Source organism: Phodopus roborovskii, unplaced genomic scaffold, assembly GCF_943737965.1.
Source record: "Phodopus roborovskii unplaced genomic scaffold, PHOROB, whole genome shotgun sequence".
Lineage (NCBI taxonomy): Eukaryota > Metazoa > Chordata > Mammalia > Rodentia > Cricetidae > Phodopus > Phodopus roborovskii.
This window is the reverse complement of record NW_026126448.1, coordinates 13,752,549-13,770,629: the sequence shown is the minus strand read 5'-3', so window position 1 is coordinate 13,770,629 and position 18,081 is coordinate 13,752,549. Positions and strand designations below refer to the sequence as shown.

General features: G+C 51.2%; 1 protein-coding gene across 1 annotated transcript in view; it reads right to left on the bottom strand.

Annotated features, from left to right (window-relative positions):
- Grik3 (glutamate ionotropic receptor kainate type subunit 3) overlaps window positions 1-9,987 on the bottom strand; it is a 210,921-nt gene extending 200,934 nt beyond the window's left edge. The window contains exon 1 of the mRNA XM_051188767.1: window positions 9,309-9,987. Within this exon, the coding sequence (XP_051044724.1) occupies window positions 9,309-9,423 (115 nt within the window). The 5' untranslated portion in view covers window positions 9,424-9,987. The remainder of the gene's footprint in view (window positions 1-9,308) is intronic.
- Window positions 9,988-18,081: the final 8,094 nt, after the last annotated feature.

Here is an 18,081-nt window from a genome sequence, read left to right as displayed (position 1 = left end):
CTGGAGGCAGAGACAGATGGAGCTCTATGAGTTCGAGGCCAGACTGGTCTGCATACTAAGTTCTAGGCCAGCCAGGGCTACATGGTAAAACACTATCAAATGAAAACAAAAACAAAAATAAACAACAACCAAAACACCACACCTCATATCTCAGGAGACCTCCAGCAAGGTACAGATCAATAAAGAGAAATGGTGGCTCAAATTCCTGACAGAACCAGGAGTTGCATTATTAGAGGCCAAGGATAAGATCCAGGGAGATAGTCTAATGAAAAGCACAGTGCTGGTGGAGCTGGGCATCTTTGAAACAAAGAAATTTCCTTATATTTGTCAGTATAGGACAGGGAGCCCAGCTACGTTGAATGTCTACATGAGGAATTCAAAGCACTTCCTATACACTAACTTGCCAACCTTTACCAAACACCAGGAGATAGGTATGACCTCTGTGGATAGTATTTTGAGATATGTAACCATTTCCCAAAATTGCACAGATGGGACATCACAAAGACAGGCTTTAAAGTTAGTCTGTTGGATCTAGAACATGTAAACTTATCCAACGGTACTCAAAAGAAAAAGTTTCTGTGTGTGCCCCCTCCAAGCCTGCTTATTCTCAAAAAAAAAAAAAAAAAAAAAAAATCCCTTGAGGAGAAAGCTACTGGTTCCCATTTCACAGGTGAGGAAATCTAGACTGTGAGGAGTGATTCATCCAAATTCACATAGCCAGGAAGGAAGGGGTTATAAGCCCAGATAGCTGGATGCTAGAGTTCATGTTCCCAAGATAGGAGTCCTATTACCTTCTCAGAACCATTGGCAGATGTATTTCTACTTTCCAGGTGGGTATCTGCAGCTAACACTGCACTAAAGAATGGGTGGGACCTAATAGATCCAAGCTCCCCCAGGCTCGTGGTATTCGGCTAGAGACTGGCTACAGGGAGATCCTCCGCCATGTTGTGACAGTGGTCTCTCAAAGGGTGACACCTGAGGTGGACATGATGGCTGTCTAACATCCCAGCACTCTGGAGGCTGAGGCAAAAGCAAGCAAGCAAGCAAAGAAAGATGGGGGAGAGAAAGGGGGAGGGAGGAGGGAGGGAGGAAGAAAGGAAGAGTTAGGAAGGAAGGAAGGAAGGAAGGAAGGAAGGAAGGAAGGAAGGAAGGAAGGAAGGAAAAGCATATATCTCAGGCCAACAGCACTCACTTTATCAGGGAACCGTTAACAAATGCAAACCCATAGGCTTCACCCTAGACTAGCTGAGTAGCAGCCCTCTGGGGCTGGGGTCCTTCCTGGCAGTCAGTGTTCAAAGGAATTCTCTGTGATTCTGATGAACGCTAATTTTGGAGAATCAGAAACCCAGAATGACCCCTGGAGTTCTCTGCAGCCTGAATTCTGCGTGTGATTCTTCACTATAGACAGGAAATGGGATGCTTGGAGCCCTGGGAAGTCCTTGGCTTCCTGCTCCCGCTTTTCCGCCCAATTGGACAGCTCTTAGGAATAGCGCATTCAGTTCTGCAAAGCAGAGGCAGGGAGGCTTTGCAGAGGTCCCTGGCGTTGCCATATTTAAAGAGCTCGTTCCTGCAGTTTTTCTGCGAAGTCTATAAAACCCCTTCCACCAGCAGCCTGTCTGTATGTCTCTTAAATAGCATGAGACTTAATTGTCTCCTATGGACTGGAACCCTCTTGACAACAAACAGGAATCTCTGTATTTCTCTCTTTTTCTCTGTCTGCAGTCCTTAACCACCATTCAGCCCAGCACCAAATGATCTGGAGTAGAGGCTCAACATCCCCCCCCCCTCCAGTTCTCACAGGGTTCATTATTTCCAGTCCTTCCAACGCCAAGGGGACAGGGACTCCCCTCCCCAGCTCTTGCTGGGGCCTTCATTACCTGGCATCTCCCAAAAGAACCAGCAATGTCTGTCCCTCTGACCTAGCCACAGACTATCTCCCATTCCTACTGACCTGTTCAAGAAACAAACATTGAACACCCTATTTAAGGAGGGCTGGCTGACCAGAATTCCCCAGACTAAGCCCTCAAGAGCATCCCACTACCGCTGGGTCTTCCCAGCTCTGAATACAGGCTTTTAAAAAGCATTTCAATTAAATCGCCGCAAATGCAAATGTAACGCCCCAGGCTGCAGGCGTGTGATAAATAATGGTCTAGGAGTGTCCCAGGAAGGGCCCCTCTCTTGCTCTTGTAATTGGCTCAGCGGTTGGACTTGCCCATTCCACGTTAGGGTACACTAGCATGTGTGAAATGAGCAAAAGCCACACAGTGAGCTGCGTGGAGTATGAGTGCCAGGGTAAACACAAAGCACGGAGCACAAGCTTCAAAGCTTCATCTGATGGCAGAGACACAGCCTCCACCCTGGGGAACCCTTCCTTCTCCTTCTCGGCTATTAAACGTTAGGCTCCGTTAAAAGAGCTTCACACACACTATCTCCTTTAATCCACAAGGCAGTCCTGTGAAGGCAGTACTACAAGGCTCATCCATACAAAGTGTTTGTAGGTCAAAAACAACAGACTAGAAATTCACTAAATGTTAATACCACTCTCTCAGCCAAGAAAGAAATGGAGGTCTGGAGGGGAAGTGACTCACCCAAGGTCGTGAAGCAAGCGCATTTGAGTAGATTCACACTGAAATGACAGTCAGCTACATCTCATCAAACCCAGACATATCATTATTTAGAGGTGCCAAGAAAAAAAAATTCGTAAGTAAACACAGACATGGCATATGAGGCCCATAGTAGCTTCTATGTGAAAACATAAAGAAAAAAATAGCTTAGCATTCATGAAATACATCATTATTAAACATCCATTTTGGTAGTGATTTGGGAAAGATGGCTTGGGCAGAACCTTGTCTCAAGCAGGTGGTAGGATCACAAGCATTATCGAAAGCTCAAATCCATTCCCAAACCTAACCACAGTCAAGGTCAATAACACTGGCAAACAAGGTGTAAAGGTCAAGGGAAGCAGACACGGACCGTGCGCTGTAAATGAGCAGTGAGGGGAAGACGAAAATGCCAGCAGGAGGGGAGGCAGGTAGAGGAGAGGCAGCCTAGACTCTGGACGCAATTCCAAAGAAATCAAACCAAGTCAGTTGGGGGAAGGGTGCAGGCACAGAGGGCTTTGAGGTCTGGCTGCAGTAAAATGTGTTAAGGGGGGGGGGGAGAAAAACAAAAATCAAACAGCCTGTTGCCCTCATCTCCAGTGCCCTGGCCCCTCCTCCAGTCTCACCTCTCCAAGCCCCATTGGTTAGAGCTGTGTCAGCCAGTCATGCATTTCTAAATCCAAAAACTGTAAAACCAGAAGCTCACCCAGAAGGTGGGCAGAGCGAGGACTTAAGGAGGCACTGACTATTGCATCATCGAGGCAAGCTCAAGGTCCTCATCTTTTGGGAGCTTCCTTAAATCCTGACACCCAGGGAGTTTTACCCCAAGCCTGGGCTCCTAAATATTCTCTAACTACAAGGAAAACAACAAAGAACCAATGTTGATCTTTGGAGCCACTTAAGCTTTTGGAAAGACATCACAACTATCTGACTCTGGGAGACAGACATTTTATATTCCCCCACTTTGCAGACAGGGGAACTGGGCAATATTCGACATGCAGACTCCTCTGTCCCAGCCAATCCTAAATGTACCACTGCTGCAGTGAGTAAGTGACACAGCTCCATTTACTAGCACAGTGGCAGTTGCTGACAGCAACCACCATGCCCTGTGTGTTGCCCACCAGTCTCGGTTCCAAACCAGATAGGCTCCATTTAGAAGATAGGCATGTGATTCTCGCTTAAAAATAGAACAACATCAAAACTATCGGTAGCCAGCGAAGGATAATGGAGAGAGGAGAGAATGAGACCTGGATAGGGAAAGGAGGTGAGTCAGAGAAGAAAGAACAAAGAGAAGCCCACCCACCACACAGCTTCTTTTGCCAGCCTGGGGGTGATAGAGGGTGAGGTTAGAGACACACGGGGCCCTTGGAGCTCAAAGCTTTGGCAGTATCTTTGAGGCTATCCTGGGAAATTCCAAGCAGAGGGATTTCTGTGGGTAGACTGGTCTCACCCACAGAAGAATCCAGCCTTTATCTGGGGTTTGGATGAAAGCCCTAGACCATCAAGAAGCCAAAGCTAGGTGGGGTACAGAAAAACAGAAGTGTGTATTCTCTGGATATCTGCCCTTTTTTCACAGAAGTCGTCAACAAGGCCGGCCTGACACTGCCTGTGAGCACTGATGGGGCTAAACCATGGTGCAAAAACCATTCTGGGCCAGTGAGAGCCCAAGATGCACCCAGCAAGACCTTGGTTAGCTTCCAGAACCATGGGCATGAGATCTGCATTTAGCCCCTTTATAAATTGTTGTTATCTTCAAACTACATAGCCAGCTCCAAGCACCAGACCTGGAGGCTGACTACAGTTCAAGTCCTGCGTCTATCAAGCGCTGGCCACACATTTCTAGGTAAGTGAGTTCACCTAGCTTAGGTTCTTTGTCTGCAAAAGTGGGGAGGGCACCAGTGAGCCTGTATAGGCTCACTCGGATAATGGAGGAAATGCTGCAGCTACATTTATTGAGCACTTACTATCTCTCTGCTACTTGTCATTGTTTGGAACGCATTCCAAACAGCCTGGCAGCTATTAAGTGCTCAATAAACTATGGCCATGGTATTGTTGCTGTTTTATTATTTTGATTATGCTCCAGACTCAGTGGGGCCCCAGGCAGGAGACTCTTTGGCCATCTGAGAACAGACACACTGCCCTCTGGTGCTACTGCTGAGGAATCAGCACCCGGAAGAAAAAAACTGCTCCAGGAAACAAGGCCAAGGCCAAGGCGCCAGCTCATCCAGTCCTCTGGAGGAACTCTACCTACTCAGGGCCCCTACCCCACCACTGGCCTGTGGAGGTTATTCCAGAGTCTGCTGGCTACAATCTCCGGAGGGCCTTATTCTTGGATGTCAGTCCTCTGTGTTGCCAGGCAGGGCCTGGAGACCTCCATCCCCTGCCTGCTTTTACGTGACCTAGTAAATTATCAGATCTCACTTGCCCCTAGAAGGTCCTGAACAAGAATGACAGGACTCAGGCTGTAGCTGTAGCAGGGAAAGAGGTGTGGCCAACTGTGAGGCATTAGGAATAGCTCTAGCTATAAAAGCACAAATCTCCTCCTCCAAGATTATTGGAAGTCTGCAGCTTCCCTTACAGAGGTCTTGCCCAGGAGGAAGGATAGCTCTAATACCTACAGATTCACCTGGACCTTTTCTGCAGGGTGCTCTACTTCTCAGAGCTAGACCACTATGTCTTTGTGGACATGGGGGCTCACTGAGGGTCACAAAGGATGCTATAAAGGGAGCCAAGCACTCCTGCATTTCTGTAGGGATGCAGAGCAGAGATCAACCTCTTTAAAACAGTGCTATGGGGCAGTACTTCTAAATTCAACCCATCGTGCACAGTCACAAGGGGATGCCCATGACCTCAGAAAAGCTTAGCAAGGCCTGGTTCACTCCACATAAACCATCCTAAAAAGCCCAGGTCATCCTGCCACCAAAAGACTGCTCAGCGCAGCATGAGCATCGAGGAGAAATTAAACTCCAGCTGGAGGGGGGGGGGGGTTCCCGAGCTGACAGGAGCAGCTGGGCTGAAAAGTGAGCAGAAATTCCCCAAGTTAATGCTTTCTAAGGCCCCTAGGGCCACTCCCAGGTTTTGTCTGAAGCTATTTACTTCTGGGGGGAAAATCCTATTGATCTTCATTCAGCGGCTGTCTGTTCCTACAAGGCGCAATGTCTCCGCACATCGCCAGTCGCGAGAATCCCTCATTGTTTTACATGCAGCGACTCCCAAACTCAAGAGGCGAGTGTCCAGGACAATTTGAATGATCTGATCAGAGGAGTGGCACATGGGAGGGGGATTTCAGTCCCCTGAGAAGGGCTGCTGGATCCCTGTACATTCAGATACTGCTTAGCTCTGCCTGTCTTCGGATGCTCCAAGAATGCAACGCTGGGTGCGTCCTTCCCTCCCATCTCACCCCTCTTACACCTGCTTTATGTCTCTGCAGTCATTTGGCTTTGAACTTCCTCACTGGCTGGCCAGAATTCACTACCAGCCACAAGGCTCCTCATCACAGGAAGACTCGCCAGGTTTCCCCAGCTGCTGCCACAACTACCTGGTTCCTTTTTCAAATTTCCAAGCAGCCCTCAATCCTATACTCTATCTGTAGTTCTAGGGAAGCTACAACCAGGAAACCTACAAGGACATTAAACTGCCAGCCTGTTCTAAAGGGAACTTGACACCACAGTTTATGTCAATCAAATTGTGTGCATCTGTGGAAACTGAGCACCTGAGTGGGAAGGATAGGACTGTATCACAGTGATCCAGCTCACTAAGGACAAAAAATAAAAAAATAAAAAATTCAAGCCTCTGGCTTGTCTGCCCCCCCCCCTTCTGCTACTAGATTATGAACTTGTAAATCCAAGTCCCCACGGAAGCTCATTTGTCTGAGAAGATCCTGCATCTAGTTGCCTAAGACCAGGATCCATTCAAACAACAACGACAACAATAATAATAAAAATGCGGAACAATCTGCCTCACAAGCCTTCGATGGCAGCCCTTGATAATCACACACAGAATACATCTTCCACATATTCATATAAAATAATCAATGATCATTTTTTCCCGCAGACTACAATCCAATTACTCTCTCTCCCTCACTCTCCTTTGTTACTTGCAAACCATCCAAGCAATCAATGCCTTGACCTCTCCCTCTGATAGACACAATTACAAAAAGACAGAGCAATGCAATTCATCTATTCAAGACAGATTGTTTGAACACTCTGTCACACTGCTGAGCTATCCATCTCCTTGTCTAAGAGGGAATTTCAGCCCCCAAAAGAGGCACAAAGAGAAGGGGCGGGTACCACACTCCCCAGGACAGAGAGTCCATCTTGCACCTGCAGGTAAACCCTCTCTGGTCCTGTGTGCTCAGCGACGCCTGGCTGCTGGAAAAGGGATTCAGACTCTGAGCTCCAGTATTTCCAGCAGAAGCACCCAGCAGGCTTCAGAGGAGGCCAATTTCTAGGGCCTCCATCCCTGCAGCCCCAGCCAAAAGTGGGAAAAGAGAGATGGCATCCAGTCTAGCCAATGCAGTATCTTTTGGTTGCAGCGTGCCCCCCCCCACAGCCTCCTGTGCCCTGACTCCAGCTGGGGTTCAACCTTAAGCTCTGAAAAGACAGAAGCTCAGCTCCCAGGGCAGCTCCAAAGAAGCCCAGAGACCTCAGAGCATCCCCATCCTCCACCCAAAGCTGGCCCTGCTCCAGTAGTCACGTTTGGCATCAGTAAAGCACCCCAGTCCTTGGGCTGGGAGTCAAATAGGGAAGGGTTCTGGGATATAAATGGCCTGAGCCGACACGCTAATTAATCCTGGGGCTTAATATGAAGAAGATTAGAAGGGGGGGCTCTGCCATCCTTAATTGTGCTATTATACTATGGCCCCAGAAAGGGCTACAGATTTGGAATGTGCTCCCCTTCAAGGCAATGAGGAGACCTGTGTACTGTTACAGTGACAAGGGCAGGTGATGACCACGTACCCTGTACATTTGCAGCCCATACCTCTGAGGCTCTGCTCACCTGCACCTGAGTCTCTAGTCCTCCAAAGATTTGCATTCCTGGAAACACACCTATCCCATTCTATACATACAGGGAAGACCAAGGAAGGCAGAGCCACACCTGCAAAGCTCAGAGGGGGCACACAGCACCCTTTGAGATTCACTTTCTGTCTCAAGGACACTCTACCATGAAGGTCCCCTAAAAATCACAAGAAATGAGAGCAGGAATAAAGGAAGCAGTGAGTGGCCCGCTACTGAGGGCCTAGCTGGAATGGTGAACAAGCCAGTACTGGGGCAGGAACAGAGATGGAAACATTTTTGGCTAGCCTGGAGAAACCTAGACTTCAAAGGGTTACGCTTGACTGTGAGGGTTGTCCCCAGGGTCCTTTCGGGTGCCCGGCCTTCTCTGCCTCCCAGTGGCCTACCCAGCCTGGTCCTGAGTCTTGAGCATGCACTGGAAGACCTCAATGTCTGCGGAGCTGACTGTTTTCTGTCCCCATTCAGAAGCTGAGTCCAAGAGGACATGGCTCTAGGGAGAGTGTGCGAGAGAGGGATGGCTCCTATGAAAAAACCTCAAGTACAGATAAGCCTGGCCCGAGTTTCCTGCATCCTCATCAAACCGCTGGTCATCCCAAAGTCCGTTCTTGTAGGGGCAAAGTCAGCTCCTGGAGGAGAGCCCCGAAGGAGGAGGAGGAAGGAGGCCCTGGATGGATAGAGCTCTTCTGGCTGCGCACCAGATGTTGGTACCTCGCGAACCCGAGCTGCCTAGGTCTCCGGCCAGGAGCAGGCGCTGGGTCCGCGGTAACGGAGGCTCCGGGGTAGCCAAGCCTAGTCCTGTCCTGCGGATCAGTTGGTTAGGACACGCACGGGCTCCCGCCCAGCCCTGAGAGATGCAGCGCAGGGTGCCTCAGGCGGTCACAACAAAGTTAAAGCCCAGAGTAAGAAATCTGCGGCGGCAAGAGAAGCGGAGAAGCCAGAGCCCCAGTAAACCGCGCACAGACCGCCAGCCACCAGCCAGCTGCGGAGGGATTTCGGCTAACTTTAAAAGCCACTCGCATCCCTCGGCCTCCGTCCCTGGCAACGCTGGGCGGCCTTCTGCGTTCCCATTCCCCAGCCTCGGTTACCCCTGGTCGAAAGAGGTCTGGGCCTGGAGGGGGATTGGCGGGGGGGGGGGGCACTGGAGCAATGTGCAGGGCACTGTCCCTCTCCTGCCCCGATCCTTGGCCAGCCAGGAGCAAGGAAATCAGCTGCCCTCATCAGGCGAATCTATCCCCTGCACTCCTTGCCTGTGCCTGTCCCCGAGCTCAGACAAGGCGCTCATGGGGGGCGACAAGGGGAAAGAAGTTGGCGCCTTCCCCAGGGCTCCCACTCTGCGCGGAAGCCGGTCCCAGAACTCGCTCTGTGGCCATCCGTGCTGACAGTCGCGGCGAAATTCCCCAGTGGCGCGGGTTTGGAGCTGGAACCTTCGCTACACTCCACCGCGTCGCCTTCCCCGGAGCGTGTCCAGGGTCCCTCGCCCACCGCGGCCGGGTTCCATCCTCCCGGTAAGTAAGGCCCGCGACCGGGGCTTTGGAACTTTGTCCTCCCCGCCAAGTGCTCTCAGCAAACACCCGAACCCTGCAGCCTAGAGGAAGGTTGGGACAATCTCTCGGATCACGTTCAGAACACCCCACCCCAATTCCCGTCCCCACCCGAGCGCGCAGAGAGCCCCCGGCTCCAGGGGAGTCCTTACCGATCCGGATGACGTGGGGCATCCCGCGCGAGTCTGGGATCCAGAAGGCGCACACGAGGAACCCGGCCCAGTATTCCCAAACCAGACTCCGGAGGCGCCGCCAGGGAGCGGTCATCGTTGGGCGCCACCGAGCGTGCCCGGGGCGCGGCCGTGGCGGGCTCCCTGGGGCGGCAGCTCTAGGCGCGGGCGCGCAGCAGCCCCCGAGGCGCCGCCTGGCCCAGCCGCCCGGCTCGCGAGCGCCTCTGCGAGTAGGGGGCGCCCCGCGGCGCTGCGCACATCTTACTGGGGGGCCGCCCCGCCGGCGCCCGCCCCGCCTCGGCTGCCGCCCACGGGCCGCCCGCAAGCGAGGGCTCCTGGGCTCCGCCCGGGCTCCTCTCGGACTCGGCTGCAGCGTCTCCCGCTCGTGTCGGCTCGGCTCCCTTGCGGGCTTCCCACCTGCCCCGGCTGCCGGGCGGGCTGGCAAGCGTCTCCGTCCGCTCCTCCTCCAGCCGCCGCCGATGCTATCGCCCGGGCTCGCACAAAGCCCCGGAGTGGAGTTGCACGCGCGCACACGCTCCCTCCCAGCCCCCTCCCCCGCGCCCTGCCTCCCGCCTCCCGCGCCGCCCGCCGCCCGCACTCCCTCCGCGTACTCCCCCGCGCACACACGCTTCCCACTCACACTCGCCCGGGCGCACACTCGCGCGCTCACACCTGCGCAGGGGGCGGGGAAGGGGACCCAGGACTGGGGTTGGGAGGGGGGGACGCCCTGAGGATGGAGACTCTCCTCCGCAGCTCAGACGTCCCCATCTGCCCTGCCGCCCCCCCCCCCCCCAGGGCAAGGCACGGAGCCGGGGAGCTAAGCGTGGAGTGGCAGAGCTGGCACCGCGAGCCGGGAGACGGCGACAGCTCAGCGGCCCGAACAGCTGGAGGAAACGCGCCCGCCGGGAGCCGCGAGACCTGAAGCTCGCCGTCTGCGGAGCTTCGCCTTTCAGTTCCCACGCGGCTGGAGCTGACTGGACGGCAGCGGCAGGAGACTGACCCGGAGCTGGTTTCCCTCTTGATTTCCAGCCCATGGGAAAGCGGAGTTGGCTCTGGGTCTGAAGGTTGGGGGGTGGGGGTATCAAATTCAGAGAACTGTCAGTATTGGGCTAGGGGGTGCAGAGCTTCAGGAACTAACCCGAAGGGAGAGACCAGGCCAGACCTTCTGCGTGGAAGGTAGGACTTGACCACACACCATCAGTAAGAGGGCTGAGGAGAAAGACCGCCAAAGCCTTCGTTTTCGAGGGCCGCTTGAGTTGGAGCCGGCTGATTTCTCAGTGGTCTTCCCCAACTATGCGGGAGGAAATGGAGCCCCCTCCCGGATTCCTCCTGAGAAACAATACAGAAAAATGGATTTTTCCATGGGACAGAGTAGGACCCGCAAGGAAGCAAGCAGAAAGGGTTAAAAATAAATGTTGTTTATTACCAATAATATTTTTTTTTCAAGTGGCGCTGGGGTGTCGAAGGAAGAGAAGGGCTGTGGAGCGAGGCAGGAGCAGGAGGCAGCGAATTACGCAGCTAGGCGAGTTTAATGACCTCTTTGACAGAGACAAAGCGGTACCGATACAGTAGATAAATAAACGGATCTGTCACTGGGCATCGGCTAGGCTGTGTGCGAATTTATTTTTCTCATTTAAATAATTTTATCTATTCAATCGCTTCCAATCTCTCCCGTTTGCCAGCTGTCTGGTAAGAGCATGGCCCCCTACATCTGAAGAGCAAATCTTTAATTTTCTTACAAATAGATAATGTGTTGTCTTCCAAACCTGTCTGCTAATTTTGCCATCTTTTCTTTCCTGCCCTATCTGGGTACAGGGGAACAAGGCATTGTGTGGGTGTGTGAACGGGGCAAAATAGCCAACTGGCAAATAAGAAGGGTTCCTTCTCATCTAAACTTGCACCAGTGGCCTCGGGAGCAAAGAGTTTCTGTTTCTGGTCCTTGCTCAAGAAAAGAGAGAGGTATGTGCCTTGTTCCGGGACATCATAGATGATCAGCTGTCACACAGCTGTTACACAGAGATCTCCGAATTTGCCATACTTGGGCCTTCCCTGGATAGAGAATGGTTTGTCTCCCCAGCACTGTCCGACAAGTGTTTCTCAGAAAAGCAAGCAAAAATACAAATCCACCGTTGTCACCTCTCCATAGGGAGTAGAGATCTTAGGGGATAGGGACCAGCATGGAAGCAAGCAGGGGAGCAGAGTAGAGGACCCCTGGACACAGCTGGGAACCTTTGCCTCAGAAACACACTGGGTCAGCCCATTGCCACAACTAGGTTTGGTTGGTTCCTGGAACCAAAAGGACCTGGCTGTTTTCTCAGGAAGATGATTCTGTGTCCTGATGGAGAAAGGCAGAGTGCAAGGACCAGGACCCAAGGTGGGCTAATTCTATAGGCTGCCTGCTCTGCGGGCAGAATCCCCCTGACTTGAGCAGGGTGGGACAAGTGGCTTGGCAGGAAACTGAAGTGGCAGAGAGGTAGAAGTATGGTCAAAGGGAGGAACACTTCTGAGGCCAGCTGGGGGGTGGTTGAGCTGCAGTGACACCATCATGGTAAATGGATGAAGAAGGAAATCAAAGGAAAGAGAATGGCTCTGTCACCAGAGCCCCCACACCAGCAGCAGGAAGCAGGCAGACCAGCCAGCTGCCTCCGCAAGCAGGTGGGTTTTCCTAGCTAAGGATAGAGGCTTCCTGGCTGCAGAGATTGTGAGGCTCAGTCAGGGCTTGGCAGCCCCTCTTGGAACCCTGGGATAGATTTAGTAAGAAGTTGTGATCCCCAGCCCAGGGCCTGACCCTTTTTACCCCAACAGCAAGTCATCCAATAACAAATATCTCCAAACTGATAGTCGTTTCAATGCCTTCCAGTCATGGGGGAAGGGTGAAATGTGCTGTGCAACAACAAAAACAGCCTGATGACAGCCATGACACTTGTGTTTATTACATGTTTTCTGGCCTTGATGACAGCCAGGACTCTTGTGTGTATCACATGTTTTCTGCGTTCCAGGCAAAGTACTCACCTTGCCTGTTACTTCATCCAGTCCTCTCTACAACACACCATAGTAGTCTTTGTTATTTTGTCATTTATCAGATGCAGAATCTAAGCTCAGGGGTTAAGAAGTCCAAACAGACACACACACACACACACACACACACACACACACACACACACACACAGAGAGAGAGAGAGAGAGAGAGAGAGAGAGAGAGAGAGAGAGAGAGAGAGAGCACTTCCTTAGTCTCGCCCTCCTTTCCTGGCTTCCTTCCTTTCACTAATAGTTATTAGGCATCACTGCTTGCCAGGCTGAGTTCGGAACACAGACCCAGCAGGCTGCTAAGTTGACAGCTTCCCTCCCCCTTGGTGTCCAACACCCTCTGGGTGGAACAAGAATGGCTCCATCTAGATCCTCTTGACCCCTGCAGAAGCTCCTGAAGCCTCTGGCTGCCTGAGGGCAGGCCAAATGCGGAACAAAATTGGAGTCCTTAACTAGAATAAACTAGAGAACTCAGCCCCCACCCCACTCCCCAAATCTTAAGAGAGTTCTACAGAACCCTCTCAGGCCACCCCAAAGCCAGAAGATAGCAGGGTTGGCAGGATCTCAAACCCTGTCTCTGGAGACTGGGAGCCGCCAATCCTGGCTTTTGGAATTGTTGGTAAACAAGCCTACCCACCAGCCAGGCTTCAGCTCCCAGCTCCCCCATGAGGCGGCCAGCACTGGATTTATGAGGCCTCCAAACCTCATTCAGACTAATGCAGCTTTTCATTCCCAAATAAAAGGGGCTGCTGTCTGAAAGGACAAGTGCTCCCGAATTTCATTAACATCCCCTAAAACGGCTGAGCTGGCCCAAGCCGCTGCCAGCTAGATTCATGCTTCCCACTGGCTCACAGGTGGGGGTGTGGATAAGGCTTGGAAGAAGGGGGTGATACTTTCAGGGCTCCCAACCCCTCCCTCTACTTCCGTGGTTAAGGAGGGGAGCCCCCATTGGTGGCCAAGCTAGCTCCTTTGGATGAGTCCCCTGTGTGCATGTTTTGTTTAGACTGATCCACTCAGCTCTCAGTCCCCTCCACAATCACTGTGAGTGATGAGGCCCTGGGCTCGAGTTACTGAGATTCATGACTCCCGTTCCCCGGGAAGCCACTGAGCAGAGCGCGCAGTTCCTGAGTGCAGATTCCTAGGACTTGAGTGCCCTCTGCTGAAGCCTGCTTATTGTCAGCTCCTTCACAGGCAGGTGCTCATGGCTGGACACTGCAGCGCAACCCTGCTCTGGGGGTGGGGGCTCCAGACCCTTCCCTCCCTGTCTCAGAATAAGGTCTCCTGGAGTCATGCTCTGCAATCCACTCTTCTGGTGCTTTGCTGAAAATGGGAGAGGACTACCTCTCCCCTTTGGCCCCAGGGGTGCGGGCTTGGAAAAAGGCAGCTGCCTCCATCCCCACAGATGATCTCTGCTGATGGCTCAAGCAGGAGGCAGATGCAGGCCTCCAAGCCCTGGCCTCACTCTATTTCCCAGGACCCTTTCAGTGGCCAAATGTATGCTCAGCACAAAAGCCAAGAGTCCTCTGCCCTTTGCAAGACACTGTGACCTATAGGCTCAGAGACAGGCACACCAGCCTCAGCTTTTATCCCTTCCCTGTCCCGAGAAGGGAGAAAGAAAGCAGCAGCGTAGGTCAACAGACACCTGAGCAAGCGATGAGCCAGTGAAGGTGGCATCACCTTGGATTTTTGTCAACAGTCAAGCAAGTTCATTCCCACTGAAGTCAATTCCTGTGTTTGTTGTCAGCTTAACCCACTGCTGCAAGTTGTTTCTTAGAGGTGAGGGAGATAGGTAGACGTTATTTTACTGACATCTGCTTTTTGGTGGTTTGGGCACAGTTCTGGTGGAGAAGTAAACAATAGATATACAGATATGCTTACACGGAGATCCTTACTATATGTGTGCATAACAAAACAGCTGCTAATAGTTAAGAGGCCCTAGGGTGGAAGATCCTTTGCTGGGAGATGAGGGGAAAGCCAGGAGGAACCAGCACCTCCTGGCTTCCTGAATCCAGCAGTGGGAGCCACAGGCACTCTCTGGCTCACTCCGACAATCATTCATAGTCCCTAATTAATTTACTTATGCGATCATTCACGATCATTCACTCATTAATTCATAAGGCCATCCATTCATTTTTTATCCTTCAGTCAGTTATTCACTCATTGATTTGTTTTTTTTTTCAATCTCTCACCAAATTCTCCCCTCACTCATTCATACAGTCACTCTCTAATTAATGCATCCACTCACATGAGGCTTTTGCTTGTTTACTTGCTCACTCGAGTTGTCGCCCACTTCCTTATTCATCCTTTCACATTCACCAGTTCCTTCATGCATGCATTCACTCAGTCATCTGCTCCTTCATTCATTCATTTGTCCACTCATACATTCACCAGTCCTGCCTATTCACTCAACTCATTCACACATTCCTTCGTTCTGCCTCCCTCACATTGCTTTCCCAGCAGACCCAGGAAAGACACCTGCCTGCTACTCTTCCCAGTCACTTGGGGCTGAGCCTCAGACACTATCTAATCACTATGCCAACCCAAGACACCCCAGAAGTGTGTGAGCTCCCCAACAAGGCATCTTTTAGAGCCCTGATCCTCCTGCCTCCCACTGTATTAATGGAATTCAGCAAACTTCAGGATTCAGTCTGCATCTTAGCCTGGGAATGGTCTCAGCATCTGTCCTCCTCAAAAAGATGAAGAAGGTCCAGAAAGACCCAGTGCCTGTGCCTGGTGATGGATGGAGCACGAGTGAGGTCACGTAGTGCCACCATACGAAGCCAAGTGTCACACTGGCTTCCAGTTGCAGCTCTCTCTTCTTGTCCTTGAAGTAACCTAAACATACAGGGACAAAGAAACAGGTCCCTGAGCAACCAGGGAACCTCCCTCCTGGACCTTCCAGTGAAGAGTGGAAGCAGGCCATACCCTTTGCTGGTGACTGGGAGAGAGCAGTCAAGAATGAATCAATATGTACACGAATGAACAAGTAAATGAATGAACTAGTACATGAATGACACCCCATCCCACCCCACCCCCGTAAGTAATGGAACAAAATTTCCAACCCACATTTCTAACCCTCAAGTCCTCTTCACTACTTAAAGATTTCATCCTCTATTGCTTCATGGGCTTATGAGACAAAGCTAGAGGCAGACTCCGAGGGGGCAGGAGGCAGAATTAAAGCCTAAGTTAGCTCACAATAGATCTGGGTGGAGAAGCATCTTCCCTCTGCAGAACCAGTTCTCAGAGCACCTGTCGTCCCCTCTGTAGGCAGGAGGCTGCCACCACCCCTCCTTAGAGAGAAAGAAACAGTGCACTGTGAAAATTCAATCACTGAGTGATAAGAAAATAAACAAGTGAACTTCTCCAAGTTTGCCAGACTTCCCTGCCCGAGGCCAGCTTAATTAAAGTTGATGTAGAATTTGAAAGTGGGAAAATAATTAGGGCAAGTGGTAGAAAAGAGAGAGGAAGGAAAACATTGTTTTGTTTTCTGTTTTGCTCCCTCTTAATTATGCCACAGACTGTCTCTCCCATGGATCCCATCCCAAGCCCGCCTTCCGCCAAGATTCCAGCAGGTGGTACACTGTGTGCGTGGCGCAGGCACACCTGTGCCTCTCTGGCACACAGGTATGGTGCTTCTCTGCCCGCAAGACAGGCTTGGAGGCAAGCAGCCAGGCTGCCCGCAGAAGAAACACGTGCCATGGACACTCAGAAGGAGGAGGCTGGGACAGTTGGCTGAGGAAGATGATGCTGCCTCCCCACCGCCATCGAGCAGTAGGTGCCACGTTGCAGCTCTAACCCCGCCACTACCTCTTCATCATGTAGTAGATCCCCAGTGATATATCCATCCCCTGTCCCACCTTGTTCCAGAGAAAGAAGGTATTTCTAGCAATGAGCGAACATTGGAGAAAGCACTTGGGGTTTGTGCCCAGAATAGGACTGAAGGCAGCCAATGCTTCAGCCACAGCAGATGTTGGGAATCATGTCCACTCCACACACAAGTACCTCTGCATGCAGATGTGCCTTGGTTTGTGTTTGTTTGTTATTAGAAGGCCAGAGAGCCTTGTAGAATTGAGGTAAAGACAGTCTGCAGAGGGGAAAGCTCCAGTCTCCCTGGAAGAATGAAGGCAGAAGAAAATTCCTCAAGATTTCTTTAAAGGGAACTAACAGACCTGTGTGAGAAAGGAGAGAATCCATTCCCAGAGCTGTGTTTTGCGACGCACAACACACAAGTGCAAATGAATGCCTATGCTAGCACATACATACATACACATACTACAAAGTTCTACTACCCACTTAGGATGAAAGGAACCACAAACTCCTAAGCCAGATAGCATGGCTGCCAGTGAGCCCTGTCCCCTCCTAGGTGAGCATGCCCAGCTATGGATAGGTTTTCTGTCTTCCTGCCTTTTATCTGTAAAATGGGAATAATATGATCTTTCCTGCAGAGCTCTTTGGAGGATTAAGTGAATTGATGCATGCAGTGTGCCCAGGACTGTGTCTGTCACTCTGTGAAGGCAAGCAGCGCTTGACAGTCAACTGTCCTGGCTGCTTGGACCTGTCAGGTTCCAGAGTTGGGTCTATGGTGAAACATTCTTCTCTAAGTAGGAAGAACAGTGTTATTATGTGTACTCTTACATGTGTATATATACACACACCTCGCACACACATATATACATACACATACTACATATACCATACTTGCTTTGCACATATACATATTACACACACCACATACATACATATTCACAGATCACACATATGTGTATACATTACACACAGTACACACACATTGTACACTATATACTCACACACACTACACATATATTTCACATATACATATACACACTAAACACACACGTACTCACACACGCACACACAACAAGCTTGCCTCTCAATGGCTTCCTTTGGGGGATTTTGTATTTGGTTTTTGAGACAGAGATTCATGATATAGCCTTGGTTAGCCTGGAGTTGAGTTTGTAAACCAGACTGGCCTCAAACTCCTGAGCACTAGGATTAAAGGCAAGTGCCACCACACCAGGCTGCCACCTTTGGACATCCCTCTGGCTTCCTCTATATGGAGCCCCTAGTCCCACCTACTTGAGCTTCCTCTTGGTCCCATTGTCATAATACTGCTGACCTTCCCTGTATCTCAGCCCAAGACCTAATCCTTCCCAGGGAATCTGTCAAACCTCTGAGCTGAAGGAACATTTCAGAAGAGCCATTTAGAAAGAAAAATCCCCGGAATGGAGGCCTGGAAGACTCCAAACCAGCCATTATAAGACCTGGCTGCTTATTGTGTTGTACCTCAGTGTTTCTAGGAACAGAGGATATGGAAGCAGCTGCAGAGACAATGGAGAGGAGCCTAGGGGCAAATCTGGGACCATGATGGAGTAGGTTGGGCTGCTGGATCCAGGCTCAGCTCTGTTATCTCTGAGGCAGCAGGAGGACAGAGTGATAGAGAAGAGAGATCTGCCAATCAGTTAATCTTAGGCTCCACCCTCCATCTCGGTTTTGTTGTGTTTGGTTGAGTACACAGGCTCATTTCTCTGGTTTGGCTTCTTTTCATTATGTAGACTCCACCAGCTGAGGCTATTTCCTTTTGTATGTGCACACACATTCCTTCTAAACTCTAGGACACTCAGAGCTTGGGGACAGGTGGGGACCAGGCTGTAGGACAGAGAACAGGTATCTTCTCTTCATCCTTTAGGCATCCAGAGAACTCTGACAC